This window comes from Buceros rhinoceros, unplaced genomic scaffold, assembly GCF_000710305.1.
Source record: "Buceros rhinoceros silvestris isolate BGI_N320 unplaced genomic scaffold, ASM71030v1 scaffold1289, whole genome shotgun sequence".
Taxonomy (NCBI): domain Eukaryota; kingdom Metazoa; phylum Chordata; class Aves; order Bucerotiformes; family Bucerotidae; genus Buceros; species Buceros rhinoceros.
In genome coordinates this window covers 16,125-37,097 of record NW_010430688.1, presented here as the reverse complement: position 1 = coordinate 37,097, position 20,973 = coordinate 16,125, and the positions used below count along the sequence as shown (strand labels likewise).

General features: G+C 44.6%; 1 protein-coding gene across 1 annotated transcript in view; it reads left to right on the top strand.

Annotated features, from left to right (window-relative positions):
- The first annotated feature begins 409 nt into the window (after positions 1–409).
- Positions 410–20,973, top strand: part of TUBGCP2 (tubulin, gamma complex associated protein 2) — a 33,806-nt gene continuing 13,242 nt past the window's right edge. Inside the window, exons 1-13 of the mRNA XM_010143095.1 lie at positions 410–559; positions 2,090–2,218; positions 2,535–2,711; positions 6,460–6,619; positions 8,616–8,823; positions 9,292–9,491; positions 9,933–10,122; positions 11,043–11,188; positions 11,824–12,004; positions 14,512–14,692; positions 16,009–16,181; positions 17,497–17,625; positions 18,980–19,100. Of these exons, the coding sequence (XP_010141397.1) occupies positions 410–559; positions 2,090–2,218; positions 2,535–2,711; positions 6,460–6,619; positions 8,616–8,823; positions 9,292–9,491; positions 9,933–10,122; positions 11,043–11,188; positions 11,824–12,004; positions 14,512–14,692; positions 16,009–16,181; positions 17,497–17,625; positions 18,980–19,100 (2,145 nt within the window). The remainder of the gene's footprint in view (positions 560–2,089; positions 2,219–2,534; positions 2,712–6,459; positions 6,620–8,615; positions 8,824–9,291; positions 9,492–9,932; positions 10,123–11,042; positions 11,189–11,823; positions 12,005–14,511; positions 14,693–16,008; positions 16,182–17,496; positions 17,626–18,979; positions 19,101–20,973) is intronic.

The following is a 20,973-nucleotide window of genomic DNA, read 5'->3' as shown; positions in this document are numbered from 1 at the left end:
GCCTTGAAATTCCTCCCGAAGCAGCATGACGGGCAGGCTGCCGAAGCCAACAGCTGCGGCTGTGTCTGCAGTCCCTCAGTACACGAACCAGTGCTTCGTATGACAACTCAGTAACTCAGCACTGCCAGTCTGATTTTGAGATTGACACATACTCTGCTGGCTCACCTAAACTCAGTGCGGGGTTTGTACCGCTGTAATTAAATCAGGCCCGATAATGAGTATCTCTTGTGTTGCTTGCTGCCTTCCCTGACGTGTATTTCTTTGTTCCAGTTAAATGTTTTAGCATTCCCTGCAGGCTCGTGATGTAATCAGGCAATGTGATTTGTGTGGATATGTTTTAATTTGAAGTAGTAAATAACTTGTCGCCTTTCCTCCTGCATCCCACAGAGCTTTTAGCCTCAGGTGGAGTATGAGCGAGTTCCGCATTCACCACGATGTCAATGAGCTGCTCAGCCTGCTGCGCGTTCACGGCGGGGAAGGAGCCGAAGTCTACATCGATCTTCTGCAGAAGAATCGAACGCCTTACGTTACCACAACTGTCTCTGCACACAGCGCGAAGGTACACGTCGACGTACCGCAAGGAGCTGAGATGTGTTTCAGACCCTATGGGGTGGGCGGCAGGACTCGTGGGGTGGTGCTCTTCCTTCGCACGTTGACGGAGGTTCTAATGGCCCTGAGAGATAGTCGTTCCTACAGAGAAATTAAATATAAACATTCCTCAGCGTGATTTCCCTTGGCCAGCGATGTGAAACATCTTACTCTGCTCCTCTGTGAGATGACTTCTGAGGGTGCGGAGCGGGACACGTGTTGGGAGGAGTAATGGCTGGTGCAAGTTTTTCTTAGAATAGTGGTGAAATCAGGTTGGTATTGGTAAAAAAAATAGTCTGATCTGGAATCTGAGTTTAGCGTATAAGGTAGAAAGATTGTATCAGGAAGAAGGTAAAAAATCCTTGCATCTTGGAAAGCTTGGTGAAGGAACATGAGAAGGATCGTTAGAACTGGGAAGTTCAAAGAAGGATCTGATTTTGTGCCTGTGGTGGTTGTTTCAAATTTTAATGAGAGGGATTTTCCTCTAATAGAGGAAAAACAGTAACTGTATGGAATGCAATTATATGAACAATAGCTGACTTTTGTTTTTAATATCATCCAGGTATTAGGCATTAAAGCCTGATACTCTCCTGACCAGGCGTACTTCTGTACTTCTGTGGCCATAATACTGCTTTTCATTATTTTTTAAAAGCAATCCATCGGTCAGACTGTAAGTGCTAGGAAATCGCTAACTCTGTCTGAAAGTTCAGGTTGTTGTAGCCTAAACTGCATATTTTCTCCAATTCCAGTCTTATTCATCGTTTACACTGACAGCTACAGTTCAGAGACTTGTAGAGAGATTTAAGCAGGAGGCACAGCTGGAGACCTGCAGTTTGACCCCTTGCTCGCAGCAGGGCCAGCATCACAGCCACGGCGGACTGCTTAGCTGTGTTTTGAAGGTCTCCAGGAGATTCCTCCATCTCTCTTGCCGTGTCCCATGGTCACTGCTCTCTCCAGAAAAGACGGGGTTCCCTAGGGCCAGCTGGGATTTTCCAATTCGCAGTCTGTGGCAGTGCCTGTGGTGCTTTTGCCAGCCCCTCGGAGCAGGGTCTTTAATCCCTTTAAGCAATGGGCAGCATACCCCACCACCTCCGTGGGTCTCCGCTGGGCTGAGTCCTGTTTGTTGATGTTTTCCTTGCTAGTGGGTTGCCCAGACCAGTCCCAGTATCCAGACGTGGCTTCATCAATGCCAGGTCCCTTAACCCTGCTGATACAAAATTATATTGCTTCAGACCGAGCATGCGCCAAGTGAGCCCAGCTACAGATGGAGGGCTTACTTTCCTCTTCTCTTCCCTGCAGTCCCCTTTCCATCTCCTGAAGTTCCAGGACCCTCACTCTCCCCCAGCAGGAGACCAGTGCTGCAGCATTCAGTCCAAAACCCATTCCCTGAAGTACTTCGGCAGCAACAGCAGCCTGCAGCTTGTCTCCATCCCTGCACAATGCTCCTCTTTGGAATGCTGTGATAATAATATACATTTAATATTAATGTGGTGTTTTACAGGTAAAAATAGCAGAGTTTTCTCGAACTCCTGAAGATTTTTTAAAGAAGTATGATGAGCTGAAGTCTAAAAATACAAGACATTTAGATTCTTTAGTTTATCTGCTGTCAAAACTCACGGAAGACAAAGAGGTTTGTTTCTGCTTTAGAACTGGATGTGTTATTCAGCAGAAGTAGCAATGCAGTGGTTTTAAAAGTACAGCATGCTTTCTGATAATGTTTGCCAAAATGTGTTAAAATCATCAGATAACCAGTTCTAGCATTTACGCAATTATTAAAGCGTTACTGAGAACTACAGTTCTCTTGGTACAAACCAGTGAGACATGGGAAGGTGGGACGGGAAAACCCATGGTCTGAATCAGCACAACTGTCTTACACTCATATGTTTTTTGCTTTGGCGTATGCTGGCAAACGTTCACAAAATCTTTTCCTTTTTGTGTATGTGCAGACACTGCAGTATCTGCAACAAAATGCTAAAGAAAGAGCAGAACTTGCAGCAAATACAGCAACGAGTAGCGCCACAAATTTTTCCATTCCCCCATGTACTTCCAAGATATCTCTGCAGGAGCTTGAGGAGCTACGGAAGCAGCTGGGCAGTGTCACAGCCAACTGCAGTGTACAGCAGGTACCGTCTCTTCTCAAGCTTTGGGCACAAAGTGTTTCCCTCTTGTGTATAGCTGTGTTCTTAACTTTCATTGTCTAGTAAAATTATAAATGTTACTATCTGTGCAAATAATCTAAATTACCTCTCAAATTTTTTTTTGTCCGATTATATGAAATCCTTGTGCTGTTCTTAATGAAAGTGGCCTTTTTCTATTTAAATTACTTAAGTCTAGGCCACGACTCTTCTGGCTGGTGGGGGTTAATGTAATTTCATTTTCCTATTTCAAATGAGCACTGTAAGCTGTGCTGATGTTTCCTTTTCTGCCTGTGGCAGTGCTTGCTCAGGAGCTCAGCAGCCACTGTGGTGTGTCCCCATCCTTGCTAGGAGTTCTTCTCTCTCAGATGATGTGGGTATAGCCATTTCCTCTACTTTAAGCTGTTTGAGCTTCTGAAATCAATGGTGCAAAGTGATCCCAAAGACAAAAAGGAAGGGGAAAAAAAAACTACCGTAGAAGTAAACTGTATCATTACAAGACACGAGTGTCACATTTTCTACCGGGAGGTAGGAAGTGCAAAAGGATGATTATTACTTAAATCCCAGCCCCTATTTCCTGTAATCATTAGTATAAAGGATTACACTGTGATGAGTTGACCTTGGCTAGCCACTCTGCTGTTCTCCCTGCTCAACAGGACAGGGTGCAGAAAAATAAGACAAAAAGCTTGTAGGACAAGGTAAGGGCTTTTTGGCTGCAGAAGGCACAGGAGCAACTGGGTTTGGACAGTTATTTGGACAGAAGTGAAAGACTGGTAAGTGGAGAGAAGGGAAAGAAGAAAAGATACTCCGAGGTCTGTCGTGAGTGAGCAACAGGACATTATGTGTAAATGCATCCACTTAAAATTTTGCAGCTTACCTTTGTCCCAGAGGCGTGTTTCTGTTGGACTTCTGATGACTGGTCAATAACATTTAACAGGGCACAAGCTCTAACTGTGCTCCAGGCTCTAACCGTGACTGTTTCTGAGAATGCTGGCCTGCTGGTGGATGCTTAGAAATCACATGCTGGCGTCTTCTCCATCTGCAGTCTCTATTGTGGCCATCCTGCGCCCTCGCTCAGTGGAGGCGTATCTATGTCTGGTTAGTGATGGGATCTGTCTGCGTTGGTGTGGTGTGTTCTTCACTCAGCTGCCTGCTCTGCGGCAGCGCTGGCCTTGTCTCAGCCACGTGGCAGCATTCACACTCATGATGTGTCCTACCAGCCTTTGCTGCTGAGAATTCTGTCTGTGGCTGTATATGGTTTATTGCCCGTGCTGGCTTCTCAGCAGATGTGCAGTTACTCGTCAGTCCGTGAAGATCTCTCTGTGGCAGGGGCTGAGCAGAGCTATCACCTTCCGGGGAACACACTCCTGCGAAGATGATGACGGTGGATCATGCCCCTGCCACCAAATGGAGAGTTTGCTCTGGTGGGCAGACCGTTGATGAGTAGAGTATATCAGTGTTCTGGGGCACCTGGCAAGTCTCTTCAGTCTGAAGGGCTGTGCAGGCATGTGGTGGTGGAGCATTCAAATCCTAAACAGAGTCCAGGCCCCACCCCATCAGGCAGTGATGAAACAAGCCTCGTTGCACAGAAACTGTCAGATACGTGTCTTCAAAGGCTGTTTGCCTGACTCCTACAAATCTTTCATAGATGATTTGAGTCAAGTGGTTTATTGAGGGCATGAAACGAAGATGGATCTCCAGTAAGATAACTGATCTTTCTAACAGGACTTATGTGCAGGCTTGCTAAAAGAGGAAAGAAGAGTAAGTGGGATGTGCAGTTCACAACCAAAGGATTTGAAATGGCAAAGCAAATAAATGAAAAAGGTTTGGGCCTCCGTGCTGCTCCTGTTATACTTTTTTCAGAATTAAAGAGCTGAGATCTTGTCCATTGAGTCTTGTCCATTGAGGGCTTTATGAACTCACACAGCTGAAATCTCTTGACCCAGAGTTCCTGCTAGAGCCACTTCCCACGAGGACTGTCAAGTAGTCATACTAATTTCAACTGACATGTTTCTCCATCTCTTTTCTAGAAGCCAGGCTGTGCACTGGCACAAGCCCTGGAGTGATCCTTCACACCGTATTAATGGGTACAAGGATCTCACTTGAGCAACTCTATTTGTGATCCTCATGGCACCATCGTCATTCACTGGGCGTGGTAGATAGCTGTCAGTGTTTCCACAGATTTGTTTTGGCACTGGTAGGAGGAAATGCTGGGGCTGTCCAGTCCAGCCTCGCTCTTAACAGCAGGACTGTCACCCACACTGGATCAGGGCAGCTGTCGTTTTGTCCATCTGAGTCCTGCAGCCCCACAGGAGGGACATACCACGTCCTTTTGCTGACCTCCCATGGGTGCTTCCCCTCTAGAACAGTCGTGGCCTAGACTTGACTTAGCTTAAGTAATTTAAATAGAAAAAGGCCACTTTTATTAAGAACAGCACAAGGATTTCATAAAATCTGATTAAAAAATTGAGAGATAATTTAGATTATTTGTACAGATAATAACATTTATAATTTTACTAGATGATAAAAGAAGTGTCTCTGCCCGATCTCAAAATCCCAAGAGGCAGCTTGTGCCTGTAGCCGCCTGAACATCCTGCCACCACTGAGAGGAGCTTGGCTTCACCCATCATCTTGCTATTTGTCCTTCCTGTAGTTGCAGGCTGCTCTTAAACCTTCTATTGGCCAGAACCAGCAAAGCCCACCTACCCCCACCACTCCCCCTTGGTCACGTGCTCTAGGTCTAGTGTATGCCCTCTTCTGTCCGAGGAAGACCTTGGCACCAGTGCTGTAGAGCAGGGAGCCCCTTGGCGCAGTTGGCAGAATTCATCGAACGTGAAGATGAGCTCTTTGTCTGCCTCGATGGATGGGACACAGTCATTGTGTCAGATGCCAGATGCAGGTTCATCAGCATGACGCGGGCAAACTGTCACCCTATCCCATGGGCTGTTAAGTGCCAGGCTGACACCTGAGGGCCACATTTTCAGTCTCGGCAGTATTCAGGCTGTTATTGAAGCCTCTAATGACAATAATCTAAATTTTAAGTTTCAGAGAGAAGGTGATTCATGCCAGTGAGACACGTGCTTTGTCACCAGTGCCACAAGTGCTGTGCAATCTGCCCGGTGATTACTTGACACTGTCGGAGAGTTCATTCAGTGATCTTTCAGTGATCAGAGTTGCTGCTTAGATAGTTTTTTCCCAAGAATCATTGAGATGGTCAAAGTTACATATTTATTTTCAGGTAGCTGTGTCCTTTATAGCCAGAACTATGTCAACTCAGTGGACACTCTGCAGAAACCGAGTTCAGAGTTGTTTGTTAGCCTATCTGTAAGTGCTCCTTGAATAAAATTATACTGCTTACTGCTTCTGGACAGAGTTTCACGTGGTGCCTTTCATGTGGTGCACTTTGCAAACTAGTAAGCTGCCAGGTGGATGTGCGCATCCCCGTTCTGCTCTTCTATGTGCCCCTTAGCACCCAGGCTGGTGGGGAGGGATTTTTTGATGTACCCTCCAGTAAAAAAAAGTCCACCCGTATAAAAAAATCACCTCTGCAGCGCTGAGACCAGTATGCTAGGCAGTATTGGGAGGCCAAATCCTACACCATGCTACTGGAACATCAGCTGTTCTACTTTCTGTTCTTCAGTTATCTGTTTACAGTTACTTTATGATTAAAATTCAGAATTTCTTGGACTTCTGAAGATCTCTTTTTGTCCTTTCTGTCCCCCTTTTTTCCAAACAGCCTCTTGAGCTTACACGAAAAATCCTCCGAGATAAGCAGAACAAGAAAAATTCTGGTCAGCCCATTCCAGTATTTCCATCCTGGGTGTATGAGAGACCTGCTCTTATTGGTGACTTCTTAATTGGCACCAGTTTAAGCACTGACCCAACGGTACCTATAGGTATGTGATACACAAGGAAAATTGCATTAACTTTTCATGTTTTGTACTGGTTCAGAAGTGCTGTTGCGATTTCATGACACTCAGGATGAAAGCAAAACTGGGCTCCTTGCACTCTGCAGCTGAAGACTAGGGCTCAGAAAAAATCCAGCTGTACTTGGATAGTTCACAGTGTTTCTCCTGTGCTGAATTCCAGCCCAACTGTTGATTCATGGGATCTAATCTGTTTTGAATTTCCCAGGCCTTTTTCTGTCGTGAGTCACAGTCTCCATAAAATCCTGCTGTGGGAATATCACTTCCGTATTCTGAGCTGAAAAATGTGTACTTGTACCTGACCAGGGAGTGTTCATCAATCCACCCAGCTCAGTATCCTCTCCAGGAAGCCTGTAACAACCTCCTGGATTTGCTGTCTCTCTCCTCACCAGAGCAGCAGGGAACTAATCTCTCCCTGTTGTATTCTAGCTTTAGGCTGAGCTGTGTATAGTTTCTTATTCATAAATTGGTTTAAAATACTTTTTTTGAAAGAGAACAGCTGAATTAGAGCCTCATGTTTCCATTCCCCGGAACTACGGAGGCTTGTCCTGGTTTAAGATAAATAGGCTTGGTTTATCTTTGTTTTTGTCCTGGGGTGCATGTGCCTATGGCCATGCATCCTGGGAGTGCCCAATCTTGGCCAACCCTGAGAACAGAGTGTGCGCAGCAGAGGAGGAAATAGGCACGTCAGACAGCCCGTGGCATGTTGCTCCCGTGACATCAGCACATCTCATTGGCTGTGGAATTTTGGGGCTGCCTGCGTTGCTGCTTCACCGCTGTTGCTGCCTTCGCCACCGCTTCAGCCATGTGACTACTGCTCCTTGAGGGTTAGCAGCTTTAGCAGTCGGTATTACTGTTTTCCTCACCATGGTCTGGGTACCACACCCTTCCCCACTTCTGTGGTGCTGGTTTGGATTCTATATCAACCTACTGAAACTTTGTTTCTGCATATAAATATCTTTCTATTATTATTAAAACTGTTTTGGTTTCCAAAATAACAAAGGCCTGACAATTTTTTCTTTCTTAGCTCTCTCTTAAGCCCTCCCTCTTGGGAAAGGGAAGGGTCTAATTAGGGAGAGCACGTGTCATGATTGGCCAGCCTTAGCCAAACAGTGACAAGGCTCCTGCAAGAAACCCGTGGCTTCTTCGTGATGTGGATTTGGGCTGCATTTAAGGGGGATGTGAAAACAGTAGGTTCATTCTTGAAGGTGGCCTTCAATAACGTGTCCATCAGTGCTTTTCTGACAGAGCCTTCTGGGATGTGCCGTGAGGTTATGTTCCTAGCAAGCGAAGAAACGTTTGTTCTCTTGGATACCGTCCTACAAATGGAGAAGGATTGTTGCCTTGTTTGATGAGATAAACTTTGCTGTAGTTAGTGTTGTAGCCGCTCTTGATGCACTTGATTGTATTTTGGTTTGAGTTCTTTATGTTCCTTTGCAGCTGGTTTGTAGTTGACCATTCAGAGACCCTACAGTTTGCAGTTCACCTGCAGCATTTGCTGGGCTAGCATTTCTCTGTGTCTGCTTTTGACCTGTTTTCTTGAAGTTTGAATATCTCAGTGGTGGGGAGGTACGGGGAGTTTTTGTCAAGAGTGGAGCTCCTTGGGTCCAGTATAACGAAGCCCTTTTTGGTGGAAGGATCAGCAGCACAAGCTGTGTGTGATGTTCTCTTGGCCACAGATGCTGGATGCATAGTCCTGTCTACCTGGTTTACTTTGGGTACAAAGGAGCAAAGGATTCTGTTTTCCTGGAAAGCAAGGTAGATAATCTCGGAGTTGAACCTAACTCAGTTTTATTTCTCTATATCTTGATTCAGCTCTGTGTGATCTTCCTGTGTTCTCTTTGAATAGCAGTATGTCTTCCTTTCAAGCTTCAGGTATTAGACTGACATTATATGAATGGACGACCAGGTAGTATTACGGCATGTTCTGATTGTGTTCTTTTTTTCATCTTATCTTTGAAAACAGGTACTTTGCCATTAGCCTCGCAAGAATCCGTTATTGTGGAGGACTTGCTGTATGTTCTGATTGGTGTGGATGGAAGGTACATCACAGCACAGCCTCTTGTAGGCAGGCAGAACCGAGCATTTTCAGTTGATCCAAATTTGGACTTGTCCATCAAAGAGCTGGTGACCAGGATTCTTCCTATAGCAGCAAGTTACTCCGCTGTCACCAGGTATCTGACTTGTGTCAGAGGAGGATATTCTCCTTTGAGCATCAAGTTGTAGAACAGAGAATCTGTTGTGCAAATGTTAACTTCCAAGTTTAATTGAAACCTATGGGGATATAAAATAAGAATGACAATTCCTTTTAATTGGTTTTAGCGACATTTCTTTTGCTGGGTTTCTCCTCTGTGCTGCCAGTTCACTTCTTCATTCATCTCACCTTTGCTTTGTCCAAACTTGGTCTTGGTATATTCAGACACAGTGTAAATAGGATATGTCCGCTTATCTGGCTTTCTGTACTAGGAAGTGTGTAGGTGGGAGATAGGTAGGGGGACACAAAGCAAATGCGAAACCTGAAACTCCAGCCGAAGACTGGTGCGCTTTCCAACATGCGATCTACTCATGTGCCTGTGCACTGTCCTGGCTGAAAATGATAGAAAATTCCTTGCCTGAAAGAGCTTCCATTTTGCTTGTTACAGGTTTGTAGAGGAGAAGTCTTCCTTCGAGTACGGACAAGTAAATCATGCTCTGGCTGCAGCTATGCGGACCCTAATCAAGGAATACATGATACTAATTACCCAGCTGGAACATCTTCAGAGACAAGGGCTTCTGTCCCTGCAGAAACTCTGGTTTTATATCCAGCCCACCATGAGGACCCTGGAGATTCTTGCTTCACTCGGTAAGTTTCAAAAATACAGTCATTGCATTTTGACAGATGCGTGACAGTGGCTTCTGAAAGCTGTACGGAGTAGTATTACAGGCAGGGCATGTATCATTTTAATTTTATGGTATATTAAAGAAGAAAGCTAAGGGGAATTGTACTTGTCAGAGCACTGCTCTTTTTTGAGAGCAGTGGGCTCTAAGGCTCAGTCTGCCCTCAGAGCTGTCACAGGGTGAGTCCATGCCTTTTACCTTCACAGTCCATGTGCTTCAGGTCAGTTGTTTCCACCACAGCTGTCTCTGCTCAGCTTCTTTCCAGCTGCCTCTCCAGCTGTGTGTGGATGTATGACCACGTATAAGGCCAGCTAATCAACTGTTAACTTCATTACATTTAACAGCGTAGCTTGAGCAATTAATCTGTGTCAGTATTGCATCTCACATTTATGTTTTTAAATTTTAGCTACTTCTGTGGATAAAGGTGAGTGTATGGGAGGATCAACTCTGAGCTTACTCCATGACAAGACTTTCAATTACACGGGGGACAGCCAGGCCCAGGAGCTGTGCCTGTATTTAACCAAGGCAGCCAGCGTGCCTTATTTTGAAATTCTGGAAAAGTGGATATATCGAGGCATCATTAATGATCCGTACAGGTAAAGAACATTTAAGGAGTGAAAACTAAATGCAAAAGTTAAGAAATACAGCTTGGGTCTTTGGCTTTTACTTTTGTAGTGTACCCATCCCTCTGCCCTGTAGAGTCTGCCTAGCTCAGGGGCCTGGACCTGGCAGCAGCATGTAGACAAGGCAGCAGTGCAAGGAAGGGGAGCTGCTGGAGTGTGTGTAACTACATTTCTTGTTTGATTCAGTTATACAGTCAGAGGCACTCTCACTTGCTTTATTTTTCCATATTCAAGGAAGTTATATGCCAAAATGAATAGCAGAACATTTCAAATAGACAGACCACTGGAGATTCCATCGTACCATACCTGTCCCCTTTCAAGTATTCTCCTCTCACATCCTCACCCTCTTCATGACAAAAGTGAGCCCTCTTCTCGTGGGACACGAGTGTGATAACTCAGTGAGTCTATGTTAAATGTAGCCCACTAATCTGATTTGAGCTAAGAACACTCTCTAAAGTTTCTTGGCTTTTGTAGAATCATTAGAAACATTTTGGTGTGTCTAACAGTTTATGCAGCATTTCTGTTTCCTCAGGATTTTCAGAATCCTGAGGGGGGCAAAACTGAAGTTAAAATGGCTCAAAGTAGTGCCTTCCTGAGAGTGAGAAGGCAAAGGCCAGCTTCCTCACCTCTGCACTGACAACCAAATAATGTTTAGACTTGGTTTGGGAACCCTATAAAATTCTGTTTCTGTCATGATTGATTGCAGATTAGCAGCAACGCTCTGCCTAATGCTTCTCCTCTTACTACATATACAAGCTAATTTCAGTTCTTGATTGGAATGTGTTTTCATAAGACCTTATTTCTGATACATCGTATTAGCAGTTTACAGGTCAAAAAAAAAAAATCCTTATTGTACCACTTCCTGCTTCTAAATATCTGCTTTAACTGTTCAGTGAGTTCATGGTGGAGGAACATGAGCTACAGAAGGAGAAGATTCAGGAGGACTATAATGACAAGTATTGGGATCAAAGGTATACTGTAGTTCAGCAACAGATTCCCTCATTCTTGCAGAAAATGGCCGACAAAATACTAAGCACAGGTAGGTAAAGATATGCTTCTGATGCGAGAGGAATCTTGAGACGAGCATTGCCATTCTTTGTGTAAAGATAAAGTCAAAGTCATTATGCTTTGCCAGTTTATGGAGTCATCCCGCTGTTCTCAGAGGAACAGAAGAATCACATTTAAAAAGAACCCCAAATTCTTGAAGACAGCATGTGGGAAGGGGCCCAGCAGAGAGAGGAGCTGTCTGTCTTACTCTGTTACCTAGCAACAAGCTGGGTAGAGCTGGACAAGTGAGGTCTGAGCATGCTGGATTTTCATTTGGTGTTTGAATGAAGCAGGCAGCCTGATGGATAGCATAGTTCTCTTCCGTAAGTACAAAACTCTTCAAAAGCAAATCCTGAAGTGTAGCACTTCAGTGTAGAAGTTAGTTTCTGGATATCTACGGAGATCTTTTGTCACCACTGGGAAACAAAACCATTTCTAAATCTCTCCTAATGCCTAGTTTTAATTTCCGTATCACCTTTCAAAGGGTGCCTAAATCCTTTCCAGCTTTCAGTAGAACTTAGTTTAATCTTTTCACAGCATATCTTCCTCTTGAAGGTAGTAGTCTTAAAGTTTCCCTGTTGGATGTAAAGTAGGTATAATATGAATCATTCTTTCTTTTGCTTCTAGGGAAATACTTAAATGTTGTGCGAGAATGTGGACGTGATGTTACCTGCCCTGTGGCTAAAGAGGTCATCTATACTTTAAAAGAGCGAGCATATATGGAACAAATAGAAAAAGCGTATAATTATGCTAGCAAAGTTCTTCTGGATTTCCTAATGGAGGAGAAAGAGCTGGTGGCTCACCTAAGGTTTGATTTATTTCACTAAATGCATGTTAAATAGATTAGCTCTGATATAAGTCAGCGTAAGTTTTTGAAGTTAGCTCTCTGTTCTTGGGATATTATTATTGCGTTCTCTTTATTTCCATCAGAAAGATCAACCTGAAAAAATAAGATTTGGTTTTTTCCCTGAAGAAAAAAAAATGCAAAATCACAGAAATATTGGGTGGGCAGAATGTCTGTAGTGCCCTAGTCCAATTTCCTTGGAAGACTGTTGTCAGAGCTAGGCCAGGGCAGTCGTGGCTTTGTCTAGCCCAGTCCCAAAACCCACCCTCAGGCATGGACAATCCCACACTTCTCTCCTGATTTGTCCCGTGACTGCATGTCTCTCCCACACAGGGAACGAGTTTCCTAGTATCATCTGGTATGATCAAGGATACTTTATTGTGAATAGGAAATAGTTTTTGATATTCAGCATCTCACCAAATACATGCCATGGTTATTGTTCGTGCGAACACAGGTAGTTGGAAAGGAGTAAGTGTTTAGCCAAAGTTCCAGCGCAGGGTTTTTCTTAACATTATCCTTTTTTAAAGATAATTTTAATAACCTCTATTTTGAGTCTTATAACACATTCAGCCGATAGCAAATGCAAGTGCATTCTAGCATGCAAGTTCCAGCTTCCTTGTGTGAATCAAGCTTTTAGTTTATTACTGTCTTCAGGAAACACTGAAAACAGGAATCCTAACTATCCAGAAGACCAAGACAGCAACAAATAGGTAGGAAATTGCAGTTGATAGTTGGCTATGAGATAGTTTGTCATTGGTCGGAGACCTGGTACCAAACCAGTGACACAGTGTGAAAGAAAGTGGTCTGAGCTTCATGGAACAAACCTGCCAAGTGACTTGCACAAGAAGATGCCCACTGGGAGACCTAAGCTGGAGCAGTAATAGCAACTGAAGTGAATGTGCCTAGTAGATCAGGTGGGATTGCTTTGAGCCTGCTTTTTAAAAGGTCGGAGACAGTTACAGCTCCAAACCTGGGAATGCTGTGGTTCCAGTTGAGAGAGGTTGTGGGAAGACTTGAAGATTGAAGTGGATACGTGCCCTGTGAAAACTACCAGGGAAGATGCCTTGTTTCATGAAAGGTTATGAGAGCTGTTTGAAACTTGCCAGTTGTTAAGGAGATTCTTCCTGGCCTTGCTAATGATTGTCATCCTTCCAAGCCTTCTTTTCTTAATAAGACTGTTCAAAAAACACTGGCTTCCAAAGTTCTGGTGGCACATGTCTTCTGTTGGGCCTGTCTGTCACAATGTAGTTTCAGATTAAGCTGTTGCTCAACCCCTCCACCTGAGGTTGATGTCAATCACCTCCTCATCTTTGAAACGGGCTCTCTGCTAGATTGTTCAGCAGCTATCCTGTGTAGATGTGATCTGCTGGCGTGCAAGTGCAGGGGCAGCTGGTTGAGCAGGAAGCTGCTGAGCTTGTGCACGTGTGTGCTTTGAGGGCTGAAGTGGCATGGTTGTGATCAAACCCCAAGGACCTGTGGCGGATAACCAACCGCTTTTCAGTTAAGTAGGAGTACGGGCTCTCTCTCTCTGCCATGCCAGAAATGCTGACTGGAAGGGACAATAACCTCGGCAGGTCTCCAGTTCAACATTCCGCTTGAATTGTGGTTGTTGTCAGCATTAGGTCAAGTTTTCATTCGGGTTTGCGCTCCAGGGTGTGTCAGCACTAAGTAACTCGCTGCCCTACCTGTATCCTTGGTTAACCACTGACACTGTCATGACTTCCTCATGACTGGGGGGTTTTTCTTGATTCAAGAGAGTATTGACAGTCAGGGAAGCTGAACATCATCCCAGATTGCCAGTGATCAGGAGTCTGCAACCACATTGTGTTAAGGTTATGCTGTTCCTATTTTTTATCTGAAAACTGCAGTTATCATGTGTGATCTCTGGCCAGGTGCTAAGTTAATCCTCAAACTCTTCTCTAAGCTATTTCCAGGCTTTTGGCCCTCTGCAGTGAACTCTCCCTAGCGGCAAGTGAAGATTAAAGTTTATGCATCCTAGTATAGCAGAAATCAACACAAGTACCTGCAGTACTTAATAAATGAGTACAGCTGCTTGTTCATTCAAAGGAGTACAAGATTCTGCTCTGAATTTGCAGCTGCCTCTTGGATGGATCTGCACACTCTGGAGGTTGGGGTGTTGTTCCTTCTAGCAGTATGAGCCTTCACCCAGCAGTGTAGTGCATACTTTTTTTTTTTCTAAGGTGCATTTTTCAAGGAGTGAAACAACAACAGCAGCCCTGATCCGACTGCACAAAAGTGTCCTGACCGAGGAGAAAGGGTGGAGAACACATGCATAAAAGACTAGTCTCCAAATCAGTTATTTATGGCTGTGGGTTGTGTGTGAAGAGGAACGTTTTGTGATCAGACCCAGCAAGCTGGCTGAACTGATTGCTTTTGTTCCTTCAGGTTTAGTGTGGATTAACTTGGGCTTCAAAAAACATAATCAATTGTCTGTCCATTTTCTTGAGCAGATCAATAAAACACTATTTCCTGATGGATCAAGGGGACTTTTTTGTTCACTTCATGGATCTTACAGAAGAGGAACTTAAGAAGCCTGTAGATGACATCATAACTACAAGGCTAGAGGCTCTGCTTGAATTAGCCCTGCGAATGAGCACAGCCAACACAGATCCTTTCAAGGACGATTTAAAGGTAAGAATGTGTGTAAGCAAAAGATAATTGAATTTGAGCAGAAGGCCTGCCGGGTTTTGGGAAGATCTGTGTGCCCATAAGAACCTGGTGAATGTACGGTGATGGAACAGAGAATTGATGGCTGTCATTCTGTAGACCTTCTCTGGGTTGAGTCCTCTTTTACTACGATTAGCAACGGGAAGCACCCACCCTGAAGAAGAGGCAGCGTTTCCTGCTGTCGTCTGAACACAGAGAAGGTGGTTTTGGGTGGCCTCAGAATGAGGTGAAAGCAGTAGCGAGTCTCTCATGATTATTCTCAGCTTGGATGCTCACATTAGAGTACAAGAAAATAACTGGTTAGAAGTTCTGCCTATTAATGATTGCTTTTTTTACAGATGTGAAGGAGCATGGTGTCTGAGGAGTATGAGATGTGAATAGACCTTACAGAGGCCAAGGGCAAGGGAGAACAATCAGTGGAGTAGTAGTATAGCAGTACAGAGTAATAGAATGGTTTGGGTTGGAAGGGACTTTAACGATCATCTATTTCCAACCTTCCTGCCATCAGTGGGGACACCGTCCACTAGACCAGGCTGCTCAAAGCCCCATCCAACCCGGCCTTGAACACCTCTAGGGAGGGAGCATCCACAGCCTCTCTGGGCAACCTGTTCCAGTGTCTCACACCCTCATAGCGAAGAATTTCTTCCTTGTATCTAGTCAGAATCTACCTTCTTTCAGTTTAAATCCATTACTCCTTGTCTCTTTCAGTTTAAAGCTATTACCCCTTGTTTTCTCATGACATGCCCTTGTAAGAAGTCCCTCTCCAGCTTTCTTGTAGGCCCCCTTTAGGTACTGGAAGGCTGCTATAAGGTGTCCCTGGAGTCTTCTCCAGGCTGAACAGCCCCAACTCTCTTAGCCTGTGTTCATAGCGGGGGTGCTCCAGCCCCCTGATCGTCATCATCACAGCCCTCCTCCCAGAGCTGAACACAGTGCCCCAGGTGGGGTCTCAGGAGGGTGGAGTAGAGTGAGAGGATCACCTCCCTTGACCTGCTGGCCATGCTTCTGTTGATGCAGCCCAGGATATGGTTGGCTTTCTGGGCTGCAATGCACATTGCTGGGTCATGGTAAGTTTCTAGTCTGTAGCTGTTAAACCCTACAGCAACACTGCTCCGGTGTCTGCTGCTCTGCTAGCCGGATCTTACCATTCACTATTGCTTCCTTGGTGGTCTGATGACTTGAGAACAACTGTGATAATTTGCACTTCTGTGACATGTCTGTTGCTACGCAGTGTTGTGGATATCCTGTGGCTTCATTTTGTTTTTCCTTCTCTTCCTTTATAGATTGACTTGATGCCCCACGACCTCATTACACAGCTCTTGAGAGTCTTGGCCATAGAAACAAAACAGGAGAAAGCCATTATCAGTGCAGATCCCACAGAACTCACTCTCAGCGGTCTGGAGGCATTTTCGTTTGACTACATTGTTAAGTGGCCTTTGTCCCTTATTATAAACAGGTAAAGCATCAATCCACTGACAGAAGAAAAGGCGGAAGTTTTTGCAAGGGGTGGGAGCATGTTTCCACAGAGCCTGTATCTTTAAAGTCCATTATAAGTTGCTGACTAGTAGGGAATGCTCTGGGATTGTTGAGCCCTGCTTTTTCCACTTCTAGGTATGGAATGTGGATGGTCTCCTCAGCAGAGCCCTGCTAGACTGTGTCGAAGGCATGCTTGGAAAGTCAAGCTTTAATTTTAGATGGTGGGAAGGCATTGATTAAAAGATGCTTTATCAGCTTGGTCCCCGGTTTTGCTTGTGACTGGTCACCCAGTTTTTGTTTGTCCATGGCTTTCTGAAGTGTCTCGCCTGAGAATGGTGTTTCTGTGCAAGAATCAAGCATTTCTGAAATGTGGAGAGCCGAGAAAAATTGCATATTCTGGTATCCCTGCTTGCAAACTAGAACAATACCGGTTGTTGTTAGAATTACTGTACCAAGCTATTTTGCATTTAATTGAGTTATGAGGGACAGTGGTTCATTTTTCTGCAAGGCTTTTACCCCTGTTTTCTTAGAGAAACACCGGCAGACTTGCTGCTGTGAGCCAGGGCAAATGGGACAAGTAGTGTTACACGAATAGGGTGTCAGATACTGGATTGTTAAATGCCAACAATTAGTTTGTCCCTTAATGTACCCTTTAAAAAATGAGTTGACGCAGTGGGCCCTTTCTAATGATGTGCTTTTGAAATCATGTTGCTTGCTTTCATAATGAGTTTATTAGCTCCGGTAGCCATGGAAGTGAAAATACTATTTGGTAAACTTTTACGCACTGCATGGACTGGAGTTCTGCAGACTCCTACACCGAAGTGTCGGAGTGCATCCCCATCTGCTTCTGACAGCGCATCGCTGGTGGGGTAATGCCGTCTGTAGCTTGATTACAGCTTTTTCTTCTTTTTTTTTTTTTTTTTTTTTTTGAAAATCCTGGTAAATTGTTTGGTGGTCGTGGCAGACTTCATACAGTGGGTACGTGACTACGGGCTTTCAGCCCTCTGGCCCAACATCTGTGTGAGTGACCTTTCTGCAGGTAGCTCAAGGAAATTGAAGAAGGACGCTGTTGATGTGCCTGCTGGCTGGAAATACAGAGGAGGGACTCCTTGGAGAGGAATCCTTTGGGGTGGTTATTTTGTTCCAGATTGTTTCAGTGCGGATCTGTGTGCCTGTGAAGGCGTAAGGAACATAGTGTGTGAAGTCTTTTTGCCTTTGAGCAATCTCAGCCTTCACAGCTTAGTCTGTCAATCAGAACAAGGCTTAATCTGGATGGGTTTCTCCTTTCTTTCCAGGAAAGCACTGACAAGATACCAGATGCTTTTCAGACACATGTTCTATTGCAAGCATGTAGAAAGACAGTTGTGCAATGTTTGGATCAGCAATAAGACAGCCAAGCAGTTCTCCCTGCATTCAGCTAAGTGGTATGATCTTTTTTTCTGCTGGATGAGATGTGAAGTTTTGGGTTTCCCACTTGCTAGTTGGATATGTTGTGACATGGATGAGATAATTTTGACGCGAGAAAGTTCCTTATAAATTTCTTACGTGCTGAGAGAAGTAAAAACAACAACTTAGGTTTTAGGAGCAAGTGTCTACTCAATAATCTGCTGCGTGGCTTGTTCCTCTTTGTTGGCATGAAGTTTTGAAAAGAAAGAAGTGGTCTTATACACTGAACAGTTACAGCAGAGGACATTGTGCACATACTGTCTTGGCTGTTACTTTAGCATCCACAAGATTAGTAAGGGCCCCGGTAGTTTAAAAGCAACATCCTTCTCTTCTGGCCAGAGCACTAGCAAGGACTCGTGACCTTCACCCAGCTTGGCTAATGTTTGGGGGTTTGATGCCGTACAAATTAAATAAGGTAAATTTGGTGGGGTGTTTTCCCAGGAAATCATTCTATCTTGTTCCATTAGTGAGGGTACGTTTTCGTCTTTGGATCCGCACTCCAGATGCTGGAGATGCCTATTTGGAGAGTGAGGCAGATCCCAGCACTATGGGGTAGTAACACCTTCTGCCTTGCAAATGGCTCCTTCTTGTGACAAGGTAGCCTTGACTGCCTTGGTGCTGACCTCAGCCAGTGTGACTGTAGCTCTTGTTCTCCTGTAATTGTAGAGGTGTTAGCAGAAGATGACTGTGATCAGCGGGTGACAGAGCAGCCATGGTTGCAAATGCCCAGGGTGGGTGTCCACCACCTCTCCCGTGATCTGTCCCAGTTTGCTGAAGTCAGTTCTTAGTTTGCCATCACAGAGCCTGTATAAATTGACATTGAAAGGACCTCTACATAATGCCACCATTCTATTTTTAAGGAGAAATTGCATCAAATACCCTAGGTAGCAGGAGATTTGATTAATTTGGATCCCCTGAACATGCCGATGCAAAACATAAAATATTTTTAAGTGTTCATTTAACAAGTAAGGCTGGAAACCAACATGAACTATTTATCTTGTTAGATTTTGCCCTGCTAACAAATGCATAGTTACACTAATAAAATTGCTTCAATATTTTTTATTAAAATTTTAGTTGAATGTAAGGAAATATTCAAAGTAATTGTCCAGTCTACAACAGGTTCAAAACTCTGACTCTAGTAATTGAGGGAAAGCCGTTTGAATATGTGGAAAATAATCAGAGATGGTTCGCATTAACTTTATAATCCCTCTCGCACTGCAGCAGTGAATTTGCTAGGACAGAAATATTAAGCTCTGTCTGACTGCAAGCCTGGTGATAGTTCTTCGTGGCATTTGCTAGTTCTAAGTCGTGTGGATGTGATTGCTTCCCTAGGTTTGCTGGTGCTTTCACCCTACGGCAGCGGATGCTGAATTTTGTACAGAATATCCAGTATTACATGATGTTTGAAGTGATGGAGCCAACATGGCACATTCTTGAGAAGAACCTGAAACTGGTAAGTGTGTGTTCTTGAGAGAAGTTGGAACAGAAGTCTTAGGTTAACAAATTTGTTATAGGGGGGGAAAAAATACCTAATTTGTTACTTGTTGGTGACTGTTAAATGTTTTGCTGCAGCCACTCAAAGTATCTGGGAACTGTTCTTATCACACTGTAAAGCGTGCTGCGGTTCCACATCACCTTTCTGCTTTGTTAGTCGTTTTCTCTGCTGCATCCTCCTATCTATGCCCGGCTCATACTCGGTCTGCATCCCGTTATGTAAAGGTCATGTTCTGCTGAACATCACCTTACACAGAAGCAAGAAAACTATGGAAACGGAAGAAGGATGCACAGTGCAAGATCATAAACTGGTCCAGACATCTTCAGTGACTGGTTGACTTAATGTTGCTCTTAGAAGTCAAGTCTGTGTTTTCTGTTCTGTGAAGCTGCCAAGGACTGGCGTGTTAGGACTGTCTCTTGTAGAGCAGGGCCTTCGCTATTCAGGTGGCTGTTCCGCATGTGTATTGCCACTGCAGGTGGACAAGGCTGAAGAACTTTTCCACTCTGATGGTATCTGAGAGAGGCTGAGCTCACTTCCTGCTGGTTTTTATGCCTGCAGAAGCGATACCTGGGCAAAGCATGCCTGGCATCATTTTGGTACCTTTCATGGAGATGTAATTTCCTGTGTAATGAGCTGTGGGATTTTCCAGGTGTGTTAACAGAATATTTCCGTTTCTCTAAGTCAGTGACTTCTCCAGAAGTTAACTTTTTGCCCTAGCAAAAGTTGCCAGAATAATTTTTATCTCTTGATGGGCATGTGAGATGCCTTTATTATCTTACAGAAGGGCACATTCTCAGCTAATGTCCCATCCGCCTGCTTTAAACCAAGAATGAGAAGTCATTGGGAGCTTAACTTTTAGAACACACTGTTTAAGAAGCCCATGAACGTTGGCTCACATCTGGTTTCATTCACATCAGATTTGTTGGTTCCATCCTTAGTAACAGAGAAAAAAATCTGTCACTGACAAATCAAGGGCTATTCTTAGTCTAGAGCTAATCCTTCTCTCCCATCCCTTTTTACCTGACTGTCTAGATCTTGAGATCTAGACTTTCAGGATATACAGAGTTAGTGTGGAAGTCCATTAGACAAGTGAGGGATGATGCCTGAGCACTGGCGGATCTAGTGAAAGCCTCAGCAATGCTGCAAATACATGTCTGTCTTGTCGTCAGCCTGGGCCCAGCCCATAGCTTTTCCGTTCCCTGGGAATGCACACTGGAGCCTCACCTCTTGGCACCAGTGGACCGGCCTGGCTTCTGCTGGTTTCTGGCATACAAACAAGACTTTGTGGGAGGAAAAAGAGAGCAGAGATGACATCTTAGGCTATGTCTATGCTGCTGCCTAAAACAAGGGCAGAGACATAGGCTGTCCCACACGACCCAGCAAATGTCGCCACTGGGTCCTGTGTGGTCCTAACAAACAATTATTTCGTGTTCTTCCAGTTTCAAGTGTCTGCAACAGTCTGGGGAGGGCTGTTTTGTAGCAGGTATGCGTTGCGTGGGCTGGGGTATGTTGTGAAGGCCTGTGAAAGTGCTCAAGACTACAAAGCTTGGTGGAGTAGTGCTGAAGGGCTTTGCCAATGGAGGGAGTCTGACCTGCTGCCCTTCGTGCCAGGAGACAATTTGAGAAAGCCCTTAGGAAATGCTATCCCTAAGCTTTGATGGGTGTCTTGGTGTATGGCACTCAGCACAGGCAAGGGCTGTGACAGGCAGTGAACTCGTGTTCAGTGAGAGCAGGTGATCAGTGATCCATTCCTCAAGTTTAACTCGTTTTGCAGCATAACTTTTATGATGGCTGTGGTCATTTTCCTTATCCCAAGGGTCACGGCATTTCT